The sequence below is a fragment of the Elephas maximus genome, chromosome 2 (genome assembly GCF_024166365.1).
Source record: "Elephas maximus indicus isolate mEleMax1 chromosome 2, mEleMax1 primary haplotype, whole genome shotgun sequence".
In the NCBI taxonomy this organism is placed as follows: Eukaryota; Metazoa; Chordata; class Mammalia; order Proboscidea; family Elephantidae; genus Elephas; species Elephas maximus.
In genome coordinates this window covers 165,716,187-165,741,727 of record NC_064820.1, presented here as the reverse complement: position 1 = coordinate 165,741,727, position 25,541 = coordinate 165,716,187, and the positions used below count along the sequence as shown (strand labels likewise).

At 51.6% G+C, this 25,541-nt stretch overlaps 1 protein-coding gene across 10 annotated transcripts in view; it reads right to left on the bottom strand.

Annotated features, from left to right (window-relative positions):
* NDST1 (N-deacetylase and N-sulfotransferase 1) overlaps positions 1-25,541 on the bottom strand; it is a 173,150-nt gene that overhangs the window by 96,697 nt on the left and 50,912 nt on the right. For 9 of the 10 annotated variants that reach the window (XM_049874084.1, XM_049874081.1, XM_049874080.1 and 6 more), the window contains 2 exons: positions 10,059-10,950; positions 2,546-3,040 (listed from right to left, as the gene is read on the bottom strand). In XM_049874084.1, the coding sequence (XP_049730041.1) occupies positions 2,546-3,040; positions 10,059-10,571 (1,008 nt within the window). In that variant the 5' untranslated portion in view covers positions 10,572-10,950. Of the gene's footprint in view, positions 1-2,545; positions 3,041-10,058; positions 10,951-21,941; positions 21,964-25,541 lie in introns of those variants that run through there. The other variant, XM_049874087.1, reaches the window with a different exon arrangement.

Sequence of the window (25,541 nt, the reverse complement as noted above, 5' to 3'; positions counted from 1 at the left end):
GCGGGCATGCTTCAGCTGGGTGGCCTCAGGCACTTTACTTCACCTCTCTGAGCCTCAGTGCCCTCCTCTGTGAAATGGGGATGATACCAATTCCCATCTCCAGGGCTACTGTGAGGATCAGCTGGGGTAATGCAGGGGAAGGGCTGAGCACAGAGCCTGGCACTCCCCGAGCCCTGAAACAGCAGCTGCTGTTGGCATTATTTAAGCTATGCTGTACAGCCAGTCCTGTACAAGTTAATGAGGTGACACTCATGTCCCTAAAAGAAAGGCTCAGTTGTAGCGTTGCTTGAGATTAAAGGGAAAAGAATGCTGCCCTTTCTGACTCACAAGGATGTTCAAGGCAAATGAGCCCAGGGCTGGTGCAGCTCTGTGCAGTCTGCACTGCTGAGCACAGGAAGGGGGCGCGTCTATTAATATTTGTCTACAGAAATGGCTCCAGACTACAATTACTCCTCTCACCTTAAAAACAGGGAAAGTGAGAAACCAAGAAGGGCAACCCCAGGGCTCCTGGGAACACAGTGAACCTGGCAGCCCAATGTCCTCAAGGGTCCAAGCCTGGACCGCAGCCTCATCAGGACTCGTCCCCAGACTGGCAGTCAAGGACCTGTGTTGCAGCAGGAGAGAACAAGACTGGGCCACTGGAAGGGGGTGCTAAGTAGAAAGCCGCAATCCCCTCAATATAGACGGTGGCATTGCATAAAGTTTTAGAGCTGGAAGGCACAACAGGAATCATCTTAAAAGTTTCACAGGAAGGGCCTTTCTTCATATGAAATCTCAAGAGGCAACACCATGTACCAAACAGATCAAAGTAACACCACCCTGCTGATCGAGGTGGGGGAGCCAGGAAGGCTCTGAGCCTGGTCTGGCTGCACGTCCCTCCTCACCCCCATCCCCAGCCATCCAGGCACCTCTGGGAAACCCTGGGGCTCCAGGAAATAGCCTGCGAACTCCCGTCTACCGTCTTGTCATTTTACAGCTGAGCCTCTGAGATGGGAAAGGACTTGCTCAAGAGTCCCCAGTCAACTAGGGTCAAATTGGGACTGGAAGCCAGGTCTTGGCTCCCCATACAGCTCCTGCTCCCCAAAACCCCCGCTCTGAAACATCTCTGGGGGTGTAAGGAAGAGACAAGAGCGTGCTCCATGTACAGAGGACACTCCTGACCAAGGAGGGGCCCAACCACAGCAGGGCCTTCCTTCCAGGCCCCAGGCAAACCCCTACCAGAGGGCGAGAGGATTCCAGGTGGGCCAGGGACACCAACAACCCTGAATTACTCAGGAAGAAAAGTACGTCTTTTATAAACATTTTTTTAACTCCTGCTATTAACATCAAATCCTCAGTGAGACGGAATGACACAGTGGGTGCCATGATGGGCTGAAGCACAGCAATGATGGTCAGGATAGTGCAGGACCGGGCAGTGTTTCATTCTGTTGGACATGGGGTCACTGTGAGTCAGAATTGACTCAACTGCACCTATCAGCAACAACTAACATCAAATAGAAGTCTTGGTTTGGTGCTAATATGTTTCTAACACTTGCTAATCTCATATGAGTGAGGACAGGCGGTCAGCAGGCAGCATGACCTCTCTGTAACTTAATCCCACTGTCTCGTTTCCGCTGGATTTATTGTTATGGTTGTCCTCTATTTACGACAGCTGATACTGATTTTCCACTTACACCTGTGATGTGGTTTCCTTTGCAAATAACTTTAATAATTGAGTTGATGAAAACTGTATTTTAAAGACTGCTTAATGATCTTAATTTTTAGATTTCTCTTTAACAGTGATTGGTCACATGTGTGTAAAATACTGTGGTTTGCAAAGTGTTTTTACACACAGTTCAGTTTGGTAAACACTTTTTGAACTAAACATACGCATCCTACTATCTATCTATGTCAAGTTGGCCCCGGACTCAGGGTGACCCCATGCACAACAGGATTGGACCATTGTGTTCCATGGAGTTTTCACGGGCTGATTTTTGGGTGTAGATCGCCAGGCCTTTCTTCCTGGTCTGTCTTAGTCTGGAAGCTTCACTGAAACCTGTTCAGCATCATGGCAACATGCAAGTCTCCAGTGAACTGACATGTGAGTGGTGGCTACGCCTGAGGTGCACTGGCCAGGAATCGAACCGGGGTCTCCCACAAGAAAGGTGAGAATTCTGCCACTGAACCACCACTACCGTCATCTGTATATATATTGCTGGAAATATGACTGATGTACACTTCAAGCTCTAGTTCTTGTTTTACGAGTTTTGTAAGAGCTCTGGCATTGACACAAGCATTTTGCGAGTTAATGGTACATTTTGGTGACGGGTCTCATTCTCCGTGCCTCAGTTGTAAATCTTGCTATACTCAATACTTCAATATGATTTTAAATGACACTTGCTCCTAATAAAACAATTAAAAACAAGACTAGCCTAGGGAAGGGGGCCATTACCTTAGGTAACTAATAGCATCTACGAGATGCTGATAGGGCAAAAGTCACAACAGGGTGCCTGAAGGTGTCACATCTGGGAGGCCCTGCCTTACCCGTGTGGCACCCAGGCCATACCTTCACGTCCTCCACCTTCATGCGTGTGCCCTCCTTGCCCACGAAGATGTCATCGATGTCCACCAGGATGTAGCGGTCTAGAGGCAGGGAGAGGCGCTTGCCCGTGAGGAAGGCCACAGCGTCGACGAAGACCAGCTTGTGCAGCCAGAAGTTGAGGTTGTTGCCAAACAGCACGCGCTGGATGCCGTCGTGGAGGCCCAGGTCCTGGACTACAGTGGCGTGCAGTGCGGCATGCAGGCCAGCGTCGGCACCCAGGTGCGGGATGGACTCTGACGAGCGTGTCTTGGCCAGCAGCACTGGCTCGTAGGTGGAGTGGTTCGACTGGAACACGGTCCAGTCCTCGCCGGGCAGCACACCCTTCTCTACCTCGCTAGGCCGCGTTACGTAGAGCAGCGGGGACTTGGGGTTGATGCTACAGTCCTTCAGGCCCAGGTTCGAGTGCAGGAAGAGCGGGAAGCCTTTGAGCTGTGCACTTAGCAGGCTGTTCTCATTGGCCTGCAGCAGGGTGGGGGGTGGGGGGGAACAGTGCTGTCAGACCTAGAACCCAAAGGAGCCATGGGGTTTCAGGTGTATAACAGTAACATCAACAATATTCACTAACACTCCTGGAGGGCTCACCATATTCCTGGCCTGTGCTAACCCGCCATGCAAGCCCAGATCCACCCCCTTACAATAATCTACTAACAAGTACGATGCACTTCCCTAAAGCCAGGCACCAGGTTCCATGAACTCTGTACACAGAAACGCTGCTAATCCTCACAAAGCCCGCATGATGGAGACACTGCTTTCACCCCCATTTTATACATGAGGAGACTGAGGCACAGAAAAGCTAGGTAACTTCCTCAAGATCACTAGGAGAAAATCTAACAGTGGTGAGCATAAACTGTGCCATCAGACTATCTGGCCCTGGATGAGTTACTTAACCTTTGTGTGCCTCAGTTTCCTCTGCTGTAAAATATAGCTAAGAGTAAATACCTCAAGGGGAGATGGGAGGATGATAAGCGTTGATGCTGCCAAAGTGCTGGGAACAGAGCCCGCAGTATTATCAATCGCTCATTTAGTCCTCTCATCAGCCTCAGGAGGCAGCTTCCTTGGTCACCCCACTTCACAGGTGAGGAAACTGAGGCTGTACAAGGAGTGCTGCCCTCAGTGGATCAATGCATAGCCAGGAGGTCTGGCCCTGGAACCTCTTGTACCTAACCACCAGCCTTACTGCCTGCGGCTCCAAACTGACTTTGCCACATGACCCCTTCCTCAGGAGAAATCTCACATGGACACAAACTGAGAAGAGATCGAAGAGGAAGAGTCTGCTGCAGGGAGCAAAGGCACCCCTCCACAGCCCTCCTGACCCCCAATAAGCCCCTAGCACCCCCTGAGGTACTTGAAAACCACTGAGGCCAAACCCTGTCACTGCCTGTGGTGGTGAGCTCTCTGCTTCTCTTCTCCTCCCAGGGCCTCCTACTGCCCAGCTCCCGGGGGACCTGCAGACAGTGGCCACAGTCCCCTCTTCTTCCCTACCCTAGGTTCAGTGTCCCTGCTCCTTCATGTTCTCCCCATGGACTTCAGTGTCAAACCCCTTCATCCTCCCAGCAGCTGTGTCGGGATATAGTTCAATTTATCCTTGTCCTTGTGCTGCTGCATTCTGTCTTGCTGGCCTGGCGAACTCCTGCTCATCCTGTAACACCCAACACATATACCCTCTTCTCCACACTGGCCTCCCTGGGACCACGTCCAAGCCTCAGCTGCAGCAATTCTCTCGGCTGCTGCATTATCTGTTCAGGGTCTCTCTCCCACCAGCCTGTGCCACCTCAAGGGCAGAAGCTATGTCGTTTGTACCTCTGGATCCTGACACCCAGTGGGAGCACACAGGTGTCTGACAAATAACTGGGTTTTTGAAAAGAATGAAAAAGAAGGAGACAGCTCCCCAGTACCTGGCACATGATATGTGTTTCATACAGGAGTCATTTGCTCATTTCACAACTGTTCACTGTGCCAGGCACTGTGTTAAGTGCCAAGGACATAGTGAAAAACAACAGACATGGCCATTGCTTTATGGACCTTTGAGTCAAGCAGGGAAGAGACATATTAATCAAATAACCACAGGCATAAACATAAAACTACAATGTAGCACATGGTGTGCAGAGAAGGTTCAGAAGAGTAGATAACCAGGGCACAGTCCCCCGGCTCAGGGAAGACTAGAGGAGAGGTTAGGGGGCCAAGTTCCAAGAACAAGTACAAGGGCCCTGAGGTAGGAAAGGGCTCATCATGGTCAAGGAGCACCAAAAGGCCAGTGGGGCCAGTGCAGAGTGATCAAGAAGGCAAGTGGAAGAGATAAGGTAGAAAGGTCTGCTGGGGCCAGACCTGTGAGGACCCTGAGGCCTGAAGGAGGAGTCTGATTTTGTTCTACAAGCACCGGGAAGCCATTAGGACTTCATCAAAGGTTTTTGAACAGAGGTGTGACCAGTTCCCATCTGCATTTTTAAAAGCTCCACCTAGTTGCGGTGTGGGGGATGAGTGGAGTGGGGCAAACAAGAGTGGACAAAGGGCATCAAATGAGCTTGGAGAGGGAGGCGGGGTCTTGTACAGGGCCACCATGGAAAGCTGATCAGGTGGGCATGCACAAGTGCCCCCAGTGGGGGCTGACATTTCAGCGGAGCCTAGTACCCCCACACAGAGCTGTGTCTGCCCAGAAGGGCACCTTTTACTAATCTCCTCCATGCAGAAGTACTTTTTGCTAAATCCCACAAAGGCTCTGCAGGGCCCTGGCCTTGTAAACCATGATTAGGAGTCTGGATTTGATTCCCAACACCAGGAGGGCCAGCCAACTTCCCACCCTGTCCCAAGCCTGCCTCAGGTGTTGAGCCCAATGCAGAGTCCCATCCTAAGAGACCATCCCCCTCGCCAGGGATGGGTTACCCAATAGGCAAGGTAAGCGCGTGTTTAGGGCATCAATAAAACAGGGGTACCAGTTGTCCAAAGCAAAGACCCACAGATGCTAAGCAGAAAGGACACAAAGAAAAATAAACACCTCAGTGGAAGGGAATTGGCAGAGCACTAAATGGAACTGATCCCAGCTCCAGTGCAGGAGAATGTGCAGGCTAGAAATAGAGTTCACGCAGGGTCACAAGGGTGCCCATGCGCAAAACTGTTTAAGCTATGAGGCCCCCACCACTTCAACACCTTCGTTTACATCTGTTTCCTATGGTCCCCTCCTGTGTAACTGAAAACTCCTTATCTCAGCATTTCTCTTGGGAATATACTATTTCTTTCTAATAAAAAAGAGGTGGGGGTGGGCTGTTGAGTCTAACTCTTGCTATATTCATCCAATATGCAACTGGATCCATCATGAGCAGTTACTGGGCAAGGACAGATTATATTAATAGATAACAGGCCTCTGATCCATTCTGAGAGAACGGTCTTGTATATCCACATCTACCAATCCAGCAAACCCAGCTAGGCGGGCCAGCAATATATAAATACACACACATATACATGTACATACACAACTCACATATCCTGTTTGAATGCGTGAGTAAGCAGAGGAGGGGGCACCACATATTATCAGTGCTTAGGGCCCTCATTAATCCGGCCCTACCCCTAGCCCCAGGCTGCCCCTCACCCCTAGGCCAGCACTAGCCAAGGATGGGGACTGCCTGGGCTGCAGGAGAAAGGTGGCTGGGGCCAGTGACATTTCAGGGCCTGCCCATCACCTGCTGTGGCCTGGGAGGCCACACTGGACAGCGTGCGCTGGGGGATCCCATTTCAAAGTCCTGACCCTGAGCTGACCACCGGGTGCTGGCAGCTCTGCCAGCTGTTCAGCTGGGAGCCATCAAAGAAGGGAGAAAGCCAAGTTGCTGATCATCTACCCCAGCCACCAACGAAAGGAGCCAGCAGGGTAGGGAATGGACAGTGAGCCTCATTGCAGGCCTCAAGTCAATTTGGACTCATGGTGACCCCATGGGTTAGAGAGTAGAAATGCTCCATAGGGTTTTCAGATCATTAGGCCTTTTTTCCGCAGTACCACTGGCTGGGTTTGAACTGCAAACTTTTAAGGTAGTAGCCCAGAGCAAATCGTTTGCGCCACCAGGGATCTAGCCTCACCCCACAGGGGTGGATATCCTTCCTGTTCCTTAGTCCTGAGGAGTCGCTCCAGGGACACCATGGTGGTAAATGCTCTGCCCCATCCAATCAGCAGCCGTTACCACCTGTTCTGGGCCAGGCCCCTTGTCAGGAACGGGAGCTACAAGTGAGTTAGACCTACTCCCACGCCCAAGGGCCTTACAGGACATAGGTATGTCAGAGCCACAAGACAGACCAAGTGCTCCCACTGGCTGTATATGCTGAACCGGAAGATAACAAAACACTCCAGCTGCCTTTATTGAGAGGCTCTGGGTACCAGGCACTGTTTGGTGTCTTCCAAAAATCTTATTTTATCTTTGACACAGCCCAATGAGGCAAGTGCTGGGACTGGCCCACTTCATAGAGGGGCTGAGTGCCCTGCCAAGGTCAAGCGACTGATGAGAGACAGAAGAATTTAAATCAGGACCTAGACTTTTAAGCCCTTGCTCTCACACTGCTCTGAGAATTCAGCCACCAGGGGTAACTGGAAAATCAGAGTCACCAGATTCCTGGAGCCAACAAACCTTCCCTGTTTGGCAAGCCTGTTACAGAGCATGGAAGGTGGCCTTGCAGAAAGAGCTGAAAGATGCGGTATGGCCACCAGAGGGCGCTGGTTTGAGCAGAAAATCAAAGGCTCAAAACCACGGAGGGGTCTTGTCTTATGCAAAGGTAGGAAAAGTAAGACCTGGAATTGATACTGACCACCACACTGAAATTCTGCATTCACCTTCTGTAGATAAATAATTGGGGCTAGATGGGATCCAAGCACAGTCGTTACCAATTGTGCCCAATGAGCCGGCCCACTGCCTGGGTCTCAGAGGTTGTGTGGGAAGTCTGCGTGCTGGATGAGCCATCCGATGCAATGTCTACTGAGTCAATGGTATTCAAGGCTCCTGGACTCACGGCAGAGTGGTTAAGACAAAGCTCTCTGGAGCCAGAATGCCTGGGTTCAAATCCTGGATCTATGCGGAGGGCAGGGCACCATGTGAGCGAACAGTAAAGTCAGCCATCCTGATGTTTCTCAGGCCTGGGGCTCTGGAGCAAACAAACTGGAGTTCATGGCAGGCAAGGGTACAGAGTCCAGAAGAGAAGGAAAAACAGGCAGCAGAGACACTCTGATTTTATGCCACTGTAAAGCCATAAACCAGGCCAGCATTTCCCCAAGGGTACACTGTGACGTTAAGGGCACTCTGTGAGCCAGTCAGGTGGGGAATAAACCTCCCTGGGGGCTCGACTGCAGAGCCTCCAACTTCTGGCCTGCACAACCTCTCTTAGTTGCAGAGTATCCTGCTGGGTGAGCATGTGAAAGAACACGCCACAGGATGCCCTCAATGAGACCAGCCGCGGCAGCACCAAGCACGGGGCAAGTGAGTCCGGGAAGGCTGGGGAACAGATGGACACCCCTAGGTGGACATCAAGGAGCCCTGGTGACTCAAAAGTTAAGCACTGGGCTGCTAACAGAAAGGCCGGCAATTCAAACCCACCCAGTGGGTCCGCAGGATAAAGGCCTGGAGATCTGTTTCCATAAAGATTTACAGATAAGAAAACCCTATAGGGCAGTTCTACTCTGTCACATGAGAATCGACTCATAGCACCTAACAACAGGTGGACATTGGCTACTCTGACCTACCTCCTACTACTCTTCTTCTGGCTCTCACCAAGCAGAGCCCACTCCAGGGCCTGGGCACTCACTGTGCCTTCTGCCTGGAAGGCCCTTTACCCACAGAGCTGCACAGCTCATTCTGTCACTCCCCTTGAGTCACTTTATCATAGAGGACAAAATAGCGTCAACCCCACACCCACTACCTTCAGTGCTCTTTCCTGCTTTCGTTTGCACACTTATCTCCACCTGCCATATCATGTTTATTTGTTCACTGTCTATGCTCCCTCCCCACTGAAACGTCAGCTCCATGAGAGCTGGGACTCTGTCCACCTTGATCACCACTGTGATCCCCAGTGCCTAGCACAGGAAAGTCTGCGTGCTGGATGAGCCAGGAACATAATAAGCACTTAAGAAATATTCGTTGGGAAAAAACCAAAGACATAAGGAAAATATTAAGCCAAAGGACCGATGGAGCACATGAACCACAGCCTCCACCAGTCTGAGCCCAGAACTACCTGGCAACCATCATTAACTGCTCTGAGAGGGATCACAATAGAGGGTCCCTGACAGAGTGGGAGAAAAATGTAGAATAAAATTCAAATTCACAAGAAGACCAGACTTGCTGGTCTGACAGAGAGACTAGAGGAACCCCTGAGACTATGGCCCCTGGACATCCTAGTAACTCAAAACAGAAACCACTCCCAAAGTACACCTTTCAGCCAAAGATTAGACAGGCCTATAAGACAAAGAGTAACACACATGAGGAACATGCTTCTTAGTTCAGTCAAGTATATGAGACCAAACGGGCAACACCTTCCCAAAAGCAAAGACGAGAAGGCAGGAAGGGACAGGAAAACTGGAAGAATGGACAAGAGGAACCTGGGGTGGAGGAGGGAGAGTGCTGACACATTGTAAGGATCGCGACCAATGTCACAAAACAATTTGTGTATGAATTTTTGAATGAGAAACTAATTTGTGCTGTAAACTTTCACCTAAAGCACAATAAGAATAAAAAGACAGAAAAATTCATTGAAGGAAGGCACAGAGGCCCCCCAAAGCACCCTTTGAGTTCCAGTAGCTCCTGCTTTTGTCTGGCAGGTCAGAGTTCTCTGACCTAAGCCTCCCCTCCCCAAGGACAGATTCTCTACAACAACCTTTCAGCAAGGACCCCACTCCCCACAGCTGCTCTCAGTGCCCCACAGAGCCCAAGGCAGCTCCCCACCTGCCCACTGGAATTTCTTTCTTTTCTCCCAGTGCAAAATAGCTCTGGTTTGGGAAGTGCATAAACTCCACACCCCACTACAGCTAAGAAGGAGCATGAGATACAGATTTGAACCAACCTGGGTTCAAATCTCGCTCCCCTACATCCAGGCTACACAGCCTCAGAAAAGTAACATAACCCCCAAGCCTTGGTTTGTTTATCTGCAAAATGGGGACGTACTCCCTCCCTTGGGAGATTGCCATGACAGGTTTAGAGGCACCTAACGGTGCACATCCTCTCCTACCTCAAACCATCCCTGTGGCCTGCTTCGCGCAACTGCCTGTGTGTGCTGGACCCCGTACACAGCAGGCAATGCCCCTGCTGTGTGCCCCTAATAGAAGCTAGTACTTATAAAGCACTTACTAGGTACCAGGCCCTGTGTGCTCCCAGTGCTTGACATACACTCACGCATGTAACCTGTAAGGCAGGCACTATCATTACACCCATTTCACAGATGAGCAAAATCAGGTACACAGCTAGCAATAGTGAAAATACAATTCAAACCGCTAAGGGCCCCACTCCCTGCGTACCTTGAAGAAGCCAATGATGCCCACACCGTAGGCCACACAGTACTTGTCGAGCAGCTCCCGGTTCCAGGCGTCCAAGTTGACGTACTTGAGGATGTTCTCATAGATGACGAGGGAGAAGCGGCCGCGGCCCTTGTCGGTAAGCGTAGGCATATCACCCTTGCCTGGTGCGATCTCTGTGCGGTACTTGAAGCGGCTGGACTCCAGGATGGCCACCACTTCCTGGCCCAGCTGTGAGTAGAGGCTCTCCACAAATACCAGCACCAATGGATCCGTGCGGGAAGGGGCGGCCGCCTGCACAGGCTTGAGCGGCAGTAGGCGGCTGGGCACCACGGGCGGCGGGTCCCCACAGTCAGGCTCAGGGGCATCAGCTGAGGGCTCCAGGCCCCGCTTCCAGCCGTACAGGTAATAGGCTGAGACAAAAACACTGACCACGCAGAAGATAAACAGCAGGAAAAGCACGGTCTGGGGGGACATGTGCCGACACAGCCTCCGGAGGCGTCCCAGGGTGGGCATCCTGGCCCTGCGACCTCGGCTGCCAGAGGCCTGGGCTGCCCTGGCCACCCCAAGGCCACACGCTGGAGACACAAGAGTCCACCGACCAACAAATTCACAGAGACTTAGGAAGCGAGGTCCTCAGCGGGCAGAGGGCGTGGAGGATCGGGCCCCTGGCCCTTCCCCCCAGCCAGGGGCGCAGTCCACTGGTTGGTTGTGCTCCTTCCTTCCTTCGCACCCCTTTATGTCACCATGGCAAACCCTCGCGTGGTCCTTCGCAGGGTGGAAGTGCCCCAGGGCGTCAGGGCCTCCTAGGAGGGCTAGGCAATAGGCCGAAGGACACCGGGCTGGCCCAGGGGTGCCACATGCTGCTCACTCGGTGGGGCCCACGGGGCTGAGGCTGTGGGAAGAACAGGAGAGTCAGAGGAGGCAGGTGGGGACTCTAGGGTCAACTGACAAGGATGCACAGGACCTGACCTCAGCAGGCCCAAGTTCAAGTACTGCTGCCCAACCTGCTGGTGGCATGATTTGGGGCAAGCTCCTTAATCTCGAACAATAGTACCCCCCTACAAGGGGTTGAGAGATTAAATTCAATAATGTGTATAAATCACTTATGGCAGTGTCTACCATATGGTATCTCTAAATGGTAGTTGCTATTTATTATTATTATCATTACCAGAGTCCAAGATTAAGCCAAGAAAAATCCAGAAATAGGAAGGACAAAGTAAGAAAATGAATATTTACAAGCCCTGGGAGCTGGAGGTAGAATTCTAACAGGGCCAAATATTATGCTCTCACTTGCCCATCCATTTAGCCCTCTGAACAGGCCCAGCAGCCCCATCAAACAGACGGGAAGGCAAAGGCTCAGGAGAAGCAGCTGAGGCAGGATTCAAATCGAGGGCTGTGCTGCATCAGCGCCTCGGCTGTGCAGGAAGGCTGTGGATGAGTCACCGCCCCCTCAAGCATCAGTGCCCTCTTGTGTAACATCATCACCTCCACAGCACAGAGCTGTGGCCAAGCGTTAACCAAATAAATGTGTTTGAAAAGCCTGGCACAACGAACACTCAAGAAATGACAGCTGTCACTACTTGCCCCTAATGCAATCAGGTATCCTTCATCTTTGTGGCATGTGCCCATGAGTGCAGCCACCAGCCCAGTGCAGTGGGTGATCAAACTCAAGGGACCAATGGGGAAGCATCTCCCTCGCTGGGACCCTCTGCCCACCCAGGAGGCCAGAACTCTGGATTCCCGGGGGCAGGCCACCCCCACCTGTCTCACTAAAAAAATAGAGAGAGTTAAAGAAGACTCATGCACCGACACACATAAACAAAGGCCCAAATTTTCTCACTCCAAACTGCTCCCCACATCCATGGCCCTCTGGTCTCCCTTTAACACGAGCTGAAGCCACAGGGAGTATGAGATTTTCAAACAATCCACGAAGCAACTTTCTATCCACCCCAGCTGCTGAAAGCTAGGAGAACACCCATGACAGAGGGCATGAGGGCTTGGGCTGGGGAAGCCAGGCTTGGGGGGAGTGGCTTGGGGTTGAAGGTCTGTGAAATCCCACCCAGCCCCAAGACTGCACAGCATGCTCAGAGTGGGTGCAGCAGACCGGGGCCCCAACAATCGCACTTCTAGGAATTTAACCTAATAGTAACTGCAGAAGTCGGTAAAAATTTCCTTACAAGAATACAAATCCCAGTGCTGTTTATAACCTCGAATGTCCAACAAGAAGGGATTTTCTTGAGAAACAATAATGTAGTAATGATGGAATCCTAGGCGGTCACTGACATCACGTTGAAGAAGGACATTTACTAACACTGAAATATAATTACCATGTGTATTGTTAAAGTGGAAGACATTTATAAAGCAGTATGTGTGAGCCAATTTTTGCTAAAAAGTTTTTATTCGTTGACCAAAACTAAGCATGAAAATCCAAGAATTGTTAACGGTGATTACCTCTGAGTGATTTTTGTTTTCCTCTTTTGTTTCTCTGTTTCCTGCATTCTCTACCCTAACCGTTTATTATTTTTGTGAGAATAAGAAAACGAAGGCTTTAAAAAGACGCGCTCAGAAATGAGAAGCAGGAGTGTACCATGAAGAGGAGGCTGACTTGTGAGCTGGGACACAGGGTCCTAGTCCTAGCTCTGCGGGGATGTGCTATGTGGCCCCAGGCACACCCTGTCCCTCTCTGGGCCTCCTGCCTGTTAAAAAGAGCTTGGACCAAATGCTCTCTGGGGCTGATCCACTGTGGATATTCTACAGTCCAGCTCCTACTCTGTGCCAGCACCACGGTGAACCAGAGGCAGTCAAGAAAACAGGCACCCACAACGCAGGGTGACAAAGGCAGCAGTGGGGGAAGGCAAAGGTGTTTGGAAGGACTGAGGACCCCTGGGAGTGGAGGAATTGGGGAAGACTTCCTGCAGGAGGTAGTACCTGAGCTGACCAGAAGAATGGGGAGGGTTGGCCAGGGGTAGAAAAGAGGAAACAGCGTCTGCCACGGCTTGGAGATAAGGGAATGCACAGAGCTTTGTGGGGACTCCCTGCAATTCTGGCTGAGTGCAGGGCAAGAAGGGCAGGTTTCCTGGCCAGAGCCAGGAGGGCTGGGTGACTGGTACTGTTCATGCCCAGGGTGAATCAGTGTCCCTTTTTCCACTGATAAGGGTAGCCCTCTGCCCTGTAGCCACGCCTGAGCTACACCCCTTGGTCCGGAGCCAGGACAGGAGCACTGTGGATGGGGAAGTAGAGAGGCCCACTCCAGTCACCCTACCCCACAGAAAAGGCTGCTGCCCAAGATAGCAGCAGCCAGCCGCTTCCCTGCAGGCCTGAGTGTTGTGGTTTCAACGACATTCACAGCTTTTCAGCATGTTAATGATGCAACCATCAGAGAGCCTCAGGCATCTAGAGGTCATGGACCCCTGTGGGAATCTGGCAATACTTTTCCTCAAGAAAATATGCACATATGCTGGCAAATGTAATAACTTCAAGGAGTTCAGGCCCTGGCCCCCAAACTCCCACCAAGCTCATCCACGGACCTAAAGCCCAGTGGTCACCGTGCATACTGCAGCCAGGCCACCTTAGTTCAAATCCAAGTTCTACCACTTCGCAGTTGCATAATCTTGGGCAAGTTACTCCTCTGTGCCCTAACTCCCCAATCTGTAAGATGGGAAAATCTCTCATACTTTGCAAGGTTGTGGAAATTAAATGAGTTGACACAGAACCATGCAGAGCACATGGTGGGTGCTGAATGAGTGTCACTTGCTATTATCATGCACTAACCAGTTGCTGTAGAGCTCATTCTGACTCATGGTGACCCTCTGCCTGTCAGAGTAGAACTGTGCTCCACAGGGTTTCCAGCAGCTGAGTTTTCAGAAGTAGATCACCAGGCTTTTCTTCCGAGGCACCACTGGGAGAATGTGAACCACCAACCTGTCCATTAGCAGCTAAGTGCTTAAGCATATGAGCCACCCAGGGACTCTACCATGCACTACTGTTGCTTATTTAACATACGACAGCTCTTCGTGATCACAACTTAGCTTACCAAGCGCTTCTGAGCTCATAGTCTCTCACCGAACTCTCAATAGCACTAAGGGAAAGTGTGCCCATTTTACAGATGGACAGAAAAGTCTCAGAGGGATATACACCTGCTCTTTACACAGCGGGGCTGGGCTGCAATGCTACCAACCCACACAGCCTCCTCTCACTACACACCTGAAAAGAACGCCCATCTCCTGAAGTTGTGGCATTTCTGTGGAGCAGGATGAATGGGCAGAGCCAGACGTCAGACGCCAGAAGGCTGGGGGGAAGGCTGTGGCAAAACCCAGGCCAGTTACCATTACTGGACACTTTGATCAAAGATTCTATAAAAGAATTCTGATCAAAAGGGGGAAAATACAGAAGAGATTTTCAAAATCTCATGGAATCCAGAGTTTCTGGAGCCATGGAGGCTGGATAAATCCCTGAAACTATTACCCTAAGATAATCTTTAAACCCTAAACTAAAAATACCCCTGCCAAAACCAAACCCACTGCCATTGAGATGATTCTGACTCACGGTGACCCTAAAGCTGCCCCATAGGGTTTACAAGGCTATAAATCTTTACGGAAGCAGACTGCCGACCTTTTGGTTTGCAGCTGAGCACTTTAATTACTATGCCACCAGGGCACCTAATATCTGCTGAAGTCTTTTTAAAAACCAAGCAATAGTTTAGCTTAACAAATAAATTATATCTGCTTTGAGCAGTATGCTCTTTTAATATTTATATGGGATCAAACTGACAACAGCAACTTGAAAGAATAGATAAGAACCTTAGGGGGCAGTGAGTTCATGTTAATGAAGGAGAACAACTCAGGAACGGAGGGTAAGAACGGTGGTACAACTCCAAGAATGTAATCCATGTCACTGAATTGTTCATGTAGAAACTTGAATTGGTGTATGTTCTTGCTGTGTGTATTCTCAACAGCAACAAAATAATATAAATTATTAAAACAAAACAAAAAAACCCAGGCCAGGGAGGGGGTGAAAGGAGAAGGTACAGTGGGCCAAGTAGTCCCTGTCCCCAGAGGAGAACAATAACCTCAGAGATATGATGGGAGAGAATGGTTGCTTTGTAAACAAAGCGTTGGCCACCCAGCTTGCTGGCAAGGGGCTCCCAGCACTGCCCTACTGCAACCTGACCCTCTTCCCCAACTGCATGCCAGAGCCCCTGTGGCTGCGGCTCCAGGGCAGAGAACTAGGGGGCTTCTAATCCCCCTGGAGCTACCAAGGCCCCAAGGACAGCTGGTGGCTGAGGCCCCAATGCCCTCGACCACCCAAGCTCCCCGACCCCTGGGCCTCACCAGCCATTTCCCTCAACTCCAGCCTCACCCAGCCAGACACCAATCCTGGTCACACCCAAGGCCTTTGCTAATGAAGTTCCCATTGCCTGGAATGCCTCCCCCCTACCCCTTGGGACACTTACTCATTCTTCAAGACCCTAGTTCTAATGTCCTCACCTCTCTGAAGTCATCTCCAGCCACCACCCCTGCGTCACCCCACACCCCATTCCTTAGACTCCCATCCACTCCACTCCATAGTGGGGAGGCTGAAAACAAGGACCCTCTGGCCAAAACAGAATGCAGATGTGTGTTCTTTGGCTTGAATGGCTTTCTCATTTTTTTTTTAGTTTGGGGTTAGTTACCAATATTGTAAAAGCAGGACACGTCATATAAAGTCCTAACTTCTAAGCTCTCTTTAAAAGGGGCATTTTCTAATGACACCGGGCACACGTTCCCACTGGCCACGATTGGCAGAGGCTCCTGCAGCTGCCCACCTCAAATGGGCCACGTACTCTCCAGTTCACATAGACCCTGTCTCTCTACAACTGTACACCCGACCTCCTTCACACCGACCTCCTTCCTTGTAGAACTCCCTGCCCGGCCCCCAGCGCGTGGAGTGTGTGGTCTGTGCAGAAAAAGCTCTGGGAGTTTGTATGTCCATGCCTCTGTCTCCTGCAGCCTGCAGATCCGCAGGGCAGGGCCACAGCTTACTGACCTGGTGCCTGGCACACAGTAGGCCGACAAGTATCAACTTCCTTTCTTGCCCCTCCCCACAAGCCCGGGTGTCCCTCGAGGGCAGGGACCAAGTACTTATTAAGTACTCAGGATACTCAGCTGCTATTACCCCCAACTTACAGATAAGCTGACTGAGGCTTCAAGGTGAATTGACTTGTCACAACCACATAGGAAACAGCTAAATCTTGACTCAAACACTGTTTTCCTTCTTGACTTCAATTCTGGGGTTTTATTCCCCGATGATACCCAGGAGTTTCTACAATAAACATAATACTGCCATCATGATTAACTATCATCATTATTATTATTGCTACCAGGTATTGAGTATTTACTGTGGTCCTGGTTAAAAACTTTTACATACATCATCTTATTTAATCCTTACAACCAATCCTGTCGTTATCCACATGTATAGTTGAAGAAAATGAGACTCAGAGAGGTTAAGTCTCCTGCCTAAAATCACATAGCTCGTCAGTGGCAGAGCTGAAAATTGAACCCAGGCTCCGTAAGAGGGAGATAGCTCCAGAGCCTGCAGCGGAACCTTGGCTAGGATTGGTGGAGGAAAAGGGGGTATGGGGGCACCTCTGCCACTGAGGCTTCAACCCTCAGTCAGGCTCCCACCGTGCTCTCCCAGCCCTAGCCCCAGCTTCCCCTGCAAGGTGCTAGGGGTAATGAATGAGATGCTCGGGTTGCTATGGAGATGCCATGGCAACGCAGCACTTTCGGGAAATACCACAGTAACCGTGGTCACTGCTCTGGAGTTGAAAGTCATTCTCTACCCCATCCCCACCTGAAAATGTTCTGGCTCTCCCCAGCCCTCCCCAGAACCCACAGAAGCAAAGGGGCAGAGGTACAAAGACCTGCTTAGAGAGCAAGCTGTCCTGAGACCTGGGCCCTGATGGGTGGGTGGGCTCCAGGAATGAGACCTAGAGCTCCCTGAGGGCAGGCACAGACTGAGGTTCTCATGCATCCCAAGGTGATGTGCCCCCAATGATCCCACCTCAGGTGCTCTGAGTGCCTGGGACACACCAGCGGCCTCCCAAGAAGGGCTGTAGGTGTCGTCTCATTTTGCCCTAACAATCTTAGAAGCACCAGTGCAGTGGCCGTGAGCAAAGCAGTCAAGAGCACAGAGTGGAGTCTGCCTGCCTGGACTTCAATTTTAGCTCCATTGTCTACTACCCTTGTGACCTGTGAGCACACTTCTCAACCTCTGAGCCTCAGTCTCCCCAACTGTAAAATGGGGTTTATGCTACTTATCTGTTGCCAAGACTAAGGGAGACAACGTGTGTGAATCACTCAGCTCAGTGCCTGGAACACGAGAATGTAGGCTAAACATTACTCCCTTAACAGATGTGGAAACTGAGGCTCAGAAAAGAACTGGTCCAAAGCCACATACCAAATCAATAGTGGATCCAGAAAGAGAGAGGGAGGGAGATCAAGATGAAGCCAGAGAGGAAGAGCAAGGGAATGGGCTCCAGGAAAGAGTGAAAGATTTAGGATCATCCTGGGGGTTGGGCATAAACTAATGATTCATTCCCTCATCCTGTATTTACTGAGCACCTACTAGGTACCAGGCATGGTGCTAGGCACGAAAAGTGCAGTGGTGACCAAGGCCCTCCCACTATGATTTCTAAAGGCCTTATGTCTCTGATGGGATGCTGCTGCAGGATGAAGAGGACAAGGCCCCCATGGCCCCATGCTCACCCAGCTCAGATTTTATACCCTGCCTGGGTCATTCCTGACAACGACCCCTGCAGGCTCCCACCACACACACACACACCACACCACACCACACACACTCACAGGAATGCAGAGACAAAGTCACATGGCCTCACTGCAGGCATCTGAGCCAAACCACAAGTACCAGGGGGAGCTAAGAGGGGGTCAGGGCAGGGGGTCAAGTAAGTGAATGGGCACTGGCTTGGGCGGGGGCTGGGGTGGGAGGGAGTGGCAGTTGCAGGCCCAGGCACTGGCAGCCCCAAATCCATGCCAGGGCCACTCCCCACAGCTGATCCAGCCCCTCCCAGCCTGTCAAACCCCCAGCACAGTCACACCACCACCCACTACCCAGCCACACCCCACAGCCACCCAGCTCCACCAGTCAGCCTGCCACAGCCTGCTCCACCCACCATCTACAGTGCAGCAATGAAAATTCTCCACATTTGCTTCCCAGCTGTGCGGGAGTTTCTCCAGCGCAATTATACCCCTGGGAGGCTGAGACCAGAAGCAAATCCCTTCCTCTGCCGGAATTCACTGCAAGTCCCATCCCCCAACCCGGCTGGTCCCTGCAGTGCTGCTGGGCCAGAGGCCACGCTGTTGCCTGTTGTTTACCCCAGAGGCCAGCGCCGCACCATCCAGGGACTCTCAGAGATCTGGCCTGGAGTTGTAGGGTGGCAAAGATTGCAGTCCACCCTGCAGTGAGCAGATGGCAACACTGAGGCCCAGAGAGAGAAAAGGACCCATTATTAATGTTGCCCTGGCCAGGCCTGCCCCGCCCCCACCTACCCTGGTCCGTACTCTGAAAGGGATTCCCACACTCCACACTCAACCCCCGCTCATTTTCTTGTCCATCCCCCTCCAAGGCCAGCCTCGCCTAGAGTCGGGCTCTGCTTGCATGGGGCTCCCGAGGCCTGGACGAGTGCTCCAGCCACCACGCAATGCCAGACTCTACGCTGCTCTCACTGCTCTCACAGCTCCAACCCTGTCTCCTAACTTCACCGTGCGCTCTCCAGGGCAGAAGTGTCTCCTCCTTCCGTTCCTCAGTTCCTCATTTCACGCGCAGAGCAGCACCCACGGCAGGTGCTCAACAGCCACGTGCCCTCCCCACTACCTTCCCCTTTGTGAGTCTGCTACGGGGAGTCGCCAGGCTAAATGCGCTCATAGTTTTAACGTTCACTTATTACACACAATATTCCTGTACTACATGCTATTATTTAACCTTACAACAGCCCTGCGACCTATTAACCACACACATCGAGTCCACTGCGACACTATAGGACAGAGCAGAACTGCCTCGGATAGGGTTTCCGAGGCTATAAATTTTTACAGAAAGCAGACTGCCACATCTTTCTCCCCCAGAGTGGCTGGTGGGTGCGAACCGCCGACCTTTTGGTTAGTGGCCAAGCATTTTACCCACTGTGCCACCAGGGCTCTTTCTGTGACCTATTACATCCCTCATTTTACAAATGGGGAAACCCAGGCCCAGATGGGGCATGTGACCGGCCTCAGCTCCCAGAGCTAATGAGTAGATGAATGGGACTCTCAGCACAGGTGCCACCTGCCTCTACAGTCTAGGAGCTTCCTCCTAAGTCCCATGGGCCCCTTTGGGCTTACCTACAACAGCTTACTTGTGCCAGGTGCCCTGCACATCCCATTTTCTGCTCTCTCTGAATGGTTTGCATTCTGTTTTTGTTTGTATTCTGTTTTATGTGTGTATTACCATTACAAGCAGCCTCTAATGATCCTTCTTGGAAGCAGACCCATAAATTACCCATCAATCAACAAGCAAACAAAGCATAAAGTGGCTGGTTCACGCCCCAGTTCTTTACTTGGGCATTCGTTCTGGGTGCCCGGGCAGGGAAAACCTCAAGAACTTAGACCCCACTTGTTGGGAATTTGTCTTTATTCCAACAGAGTCTGAGTTGAGAGTCTACCTTTGTACCAGCTCTGAAGAAAGGGTTTACCGAGCAAACAAACAAGGCATGTAGTGGGGGCAGTGTGGAGAACAGCCCAGGTCAGGACAAGCTGCCCTCCAGGCCCACCAGAGCTCCTCACTCAGACCAAGGGCTGGAAGGCCGCTTCCAGGTTATACTTATTCATTAGCCCATGAAGCTTCCCAAAATAGGGCTCCATCTCTGCCTACACCCCAACTCTGCCTAGGACAGAGTCAAAGCCATCCATTTATCTGTGTCTCAGAATTACAGGCACTTGAAAAGGATGGAACATTTTCTTACAAATATCCTTATCTCCTCATTGGTAGCAGTAGCAAGAGCCAACATTTACTGAGCTCCCGGCCATTCACCAGGGCTGTGCAAAGAGCTTTCCCTGCTTATGACATCCAGTCCTCATGACAATCCTGAGAGGTGGTGTCATTGCTATGAGCACTTTACAGATGGCAACACCAAGGCTCAGAGAGGGTGAGTGACTGACTCAAAGTCACACAGCCCAGCAGAGGTACAGCTAGGACTGTCCTAAGCCAGCCCACCTCAGAGCCCCTGCTCATATCCCCTATGTGGTTTCTCTGCCCAGCATTCCACTACAGTCCTGAGCCAGCTCTGTGGCCGAGCACACCCAGGAGAGAGGCTTCCTGCAAGTGACAGGCTCCAGGGCTGCTCAAGGCCTGCCAGGAATCCGCATGAATGCAGGCTGACCCAGCTTCTCCTGTGACATGTAGCTCCAGCCTCCAGGGAAAGCCTGCCCTGGCACAATGGGGTACCATGGGTCTCCCAGAAAGGCAGGACCTCAGCCAGAGGGTTCTCACCTTCTTCCACCCCAGGGGGCCTCTGTCATCCCATACAGGTGGGGCCCACATAAGAAAGTGGGGCTACCTCCACGCCCCAGAAGACGGCCTCGCTCTCAGGAAGAGGCGAGAGAGGCAGGAGTGGGGGCAGAAGCAGGACTGCTCACTAACAGAAACAATGCAAGGGAGAGTGGTAACTAGCATGCCTCACGGGTATGCTATGTGCCAGGCTCTATATCAAACACCGCAATCATTACCTCATTTATTTGTCGTTTATGTCCAATGAGGTAGAAACAACAGTATCATCCCCTGAACTTCTCCCCTGCAGAGGAACTGGGAAATGCTGGTCATCACAGCCCCTACCCCCTCCCTTCCCACTCCTCAACCCAGATGCCCCTGAGAGATTCCAAGAAGCAGGCATGATCAGAGGCCTCCATTCATAGATGTAGGAGCCAATATCCATGTGGGCCTGGAGTCCATTTCAGCACTTAGCCCATCCCCCAGCTCTGAACGCTTGGGAGATGAGGGCAGTCTCTCCTGAGTTAGCCCACAAGGTCCAGAGTGAAGGATGCTGAGGAGAGACAGGGAGATGGAGCCGAGAGCTCAGGGCCTGTCCCAGCATCTCCACTCACTCCCTGGGCACCTCCTGGCAAGTTCCTTCCCTTCTTTGAGCCTCTGTGCCCTAACCTGCACAATGAGGGGTCTGGGCTGGATGAGAAGTCGTGACCTTCTGGGGGTTGCAGAACCCTTTGAGAAACTAATGAAGGCAGTTGTGGACTCTCTCCCCAGATGGACGCAATGTCCAATATATATTCAGGAAGGTTGTGAAACCACCCCCACCAAAAGCCAAGTTAAGAACTTGGAAACACTTTCTAAGGGCCCCCTTGCTGTCACAGTCTAGAGAAGACCTAAGCCACAAACGTAACATCTGAGCATCTACTCCAGCTTTCCTCTCAGCCCAGCGATAAATCTTTAACTTGCAGGCCGATTGGCTGCAGGTGGGTCTGGGGTCCTGCCTACCTGTGAGGCAGAGCCTCATCAAAAACTGAGCCTTCCTTCCCATTCCTCACCCTCCCTCTTGTCCTCCTCCACTAGGGATCTGCCAGGTCAGCCTTGGGCCATCTTCCTGGGGCGGCCCCAGGGCTGGGACACCCGAGGAACCTGCTTCTGGTCCTGAATGTTGACAGGACCCAGTACCAGGCTCAGGGGCCAGTCCTGCTCCAAGCCCTGTGTCCCAAGCCCACACATCCAACGTGCACACACACATTCAGGCAGACGGGGCGGGGGGGGATTAGACATGAGGAAGGGGACTATGGACAGGGTCAGAGGGTATGGGGAAGCCAGGTGAGACTGGGTGAGACAGAAGAGAATGACAAGACCCACCAAAGCTCCAGGCAGCAGCCGCTCGTCTTCTCTTCACTTCAGCCTCGTCCTCTCAGTGGCTCCACACTCCTCACTTAGCACCACCCACCCACTGCCATCGAGTCTGCACCTAATCCCAGAGCCAGGACAAATGGCATTACTGTTGGCCTAGTCCCCTCCCTGGAAGGGAGGGAGAAAGAGAAGGAGGGAGGTGGCCCTAGGGCACCCTGAGCCGCCAACCACATTCCCACAGGCCTCTGGCCCCAAGCCTTGCCACATCTCTCACCGGAAGCTACCAGCCCCACCTCCATGACCTCATGAAGGGGATGTCCTCCCTGGATTTTACCCCAACCCAGGGATCCCCCTGCAGGCAGGGACCCCTGTTTGGAGGTGTTCTCCCCGGAAAAGGAGAAAGCACGTCCCTGACCCTCATGCTGATGGGTCCTCCTGTCCCTCTCGAGAAAGGTGATAGTCTGGAGTGAAAGCAGCCCTTGCTGGCAGCTAAGGATAACTGGGTTCTGGTCCCAGCTCTGCCCAGCTCCCTATGTCCCTATGTGACCATAAGCAAGGCCTTTCCCCATCTAGGCCTCAGTTTCCCCACCTGTCCTGAGAAGAAGAGGAAGAAGGACTGGTAGCTCTTTATCAGGACCAGTTGGGGCCTAAATGTGTACGAGGTTGGCTTTGGCCCCCGCCTCACCCCAACTCAGCTGCCAGACCTTTCCATTGCTCCACCTCCTGCCGGGAAGAAAGGTGACTGACAAAGGTGTGGAGGGTGTTAGAATCTGTGTCAGGGTGTTGAAATCCTAGAGCTGAAAAGGGATTTATAAAGCCAAGGCCCAGAGAGGCGGAGCAACTCAGCCACCATCACACAGTAAGCTGGAAAAGGGCAGGATTCATCTGGGTTCAGAGTCCCTGAGTAGTGCAAATGGCTATTAACCGAAAGGTTGGAGGTTGGGGTCTACACAGAGGCACCTCAGAAGAAACATCTGGCTATCTACTTCCAAAAAATCACCCATTGAAAACCCTTTGGTACTGCCACGAGATAGCCTTTAAAACTTACACCAAAATTATCCCCTGAAGTCTTCTTAAAACCATACAATAGTTTTGCTTAACTAGTAACAAAATGCCTGCCTTGAGCATTATGCTCTTTCAACAACTATCTATATGAGATCTAACTGACAACAGCAACTCAAAAGATTAGGCGGGAATCTTAGAGGGCAGTGAGTTTATGTCATTGCGGGAGGAACAACTCAGAAAAAGAGAGTAAGAATGGTTGCACAGCTTAAAAAATGTAAGCAACGTCACTGAACTGTACATGTAGAAAAGGCTGGACTGGCATACGTTTTGCTATGTATATTCTCAACAACAACAAAATAAAATTTAAAAAGAAAAAAGGAAACCTTTGGAGCACAAACCTACTCTGACACATATGGGATCGCCAGGAGTCAAAATCACTTCAGTAGCAACTGATTAGCCTGGCTTCACCTCTCAGCAGCAAACACTTAAAAGCGTCCCCCTGAAAAGGTATTTGCCTTCTTAGAGGACTCCAGGGAGAACACAGGCAACTGGCTACTGGCTGAGTCTCAGGCCCCGCGAGCAGGAGTATTAACAAAGATGGTGTGTTTGTGTGCGTGGAGCTTAGGCATGGAGACTGGGCAGAGGTGCCAGGGCCCTTCACGTCATACCATGAGGGTGGCCTAGGATCCCGCCAGTCACCGGTAAATACTAGGAACCCCTGCCAGGGATTAGTGCCTTTGGTCGCTCTTAAGAAGTCACCTGAGGCTCAGCCAGCAGGCTCAGGGTGGTGACAGGGAGACTGGCCCAGGTGGACTCCCTGCCACAGCCATCCTGAAGGCACCAAAGCCGGGGGTAAACTGAAAAGCCTCTAGGCCTGGTAGCCAGAACATGGGGCGGCGGAGCGGGGGGAAGGGGAGGCGGGTGGCAGGTGTGCTGGGGCGACAGAGGAAGGGAAAAGCTTTGAGGCATTTGGAGCCGCAAAAGCCCCTAATCTCCTGGAGGCCTAGTGGGCAAACATGGGCCCTGCTGAGACCAAGGGGATCCCATGAAGACCCACGTGAAAGCAGCCTCATCCCACCAGACTCGCTGGAGCTTGTCACCCTGACACAAGCCTACTGCCAACACGCCTCAGGTGTGAGGGGGTGCGACACGTTTACAAGGAGGCATAGCTGGCCAGGGGTGGGGGCAAGAGGTGGGCAAGGTAGGCGAGAGGGCCTTGCTTCCTCTAGAACACAGACAGCTAGAGTAGAGACAGACATAGAGCAAAAAGCGCCAGGTGACCTACTTAAAGCAAGCTCCCAAGCTCCTCTTACATGGGCCCAGGTGGCCTCGGTGAGACTCTGGAGGATGCCTCTCAGGTGTCCTTGCACTCCCAGGGCTGTGGGAACAGTACATAGGGTCAGAAGATCTGAGTTCTAGTTCTAGATCAGGCACTAACCCAGGGTCCGGGTAGGGTGAGGCAAATGAAGAACTGAAGGCACAAAATTTAAGGAGGTACACTCTCAGGATGTTCAAGTGCAAGGCTAGCATCTCAGAGAGTGCACTTCCTTAAATCACGTGCCCTAGGTGCCTCACTTGCCTCACCCTAGCCTGGCCCTGCACTAACTTGCCAGTGACCTCAGCAAGCACCTGCTCCTGTGTGAGCTTTGCTTTGCTCACCTGTAAAATGGGAAAAGCACTGAGGGTCAGACCAGATGATTCCAAGTGCCCTCCTAACTCTAAGCTGGGTGATTCTGTAGGGAATGCTCTGTGCAGCCCAATCCCAGAAATGGGTGCAATGACCCCAAATCCCCACCACTGATAAATCAATAAATTACTATCTTCCAGGCTGAAGCATATTACACAATGACTCTATATAACTATGTGGCCCTTTGCCAAATGCTTTGCCTCCACCTCACTGGGGCTTCATTTTACAAATGTGGAAACTGAGGCTCACAGCAGTGTCATGCATTGAGTTACGTCCCCCCAAAAAACGTATGCATCAATTTGGCTGGGTCATGATTCCTGGTATTGTGTAATTTTCCTATATATTGTAAATCCTGCCTCTGTGATGTTAATGAGGGAGAATGGATGGCAGCTGTGTAGCGAGGCAGGACTCAATCTACAAGACTGGGTTGTGTCTTGAGACAATTTCTTTTGAGAGATAAAAGAGAGAAGCTAGCAGAGAGACAGAGGGACCTCATACCACCAAGAAAGCAGTGCTAGGAGCAGAGCTCATCCTTTGGATCCCGGGTCCCTGGGAAGAGAAGCTCCTATTCCTGGGGAAGATTGATGAGAAGGCCAACAGGGAGAGAAGGCCTTCCCCTGGAGCTGACGCCCTGAATTTGTACTTTTAGCCTACTTTACTTTGAGGAAAATAAACTTTTCTTTGTTAAAGCCATCCACTTGTGGTATTTCTGTTATAGCAGCACTAGAGGACTAAGATATTAAGCAACTGGCTCAAGCTTCCAGTTGGGAACTATAGCTGAGGTTTGAACCAGGGTCTGTCTGACTCTTAACTCCCCCATTCCATGGCATCAGAATGGATAATCCAAACCCACTGCGGCCTGGAAGATGCTGCTGGATCTTTTCACCTCCCACATTTTCAAGTACATCATGCGAGGC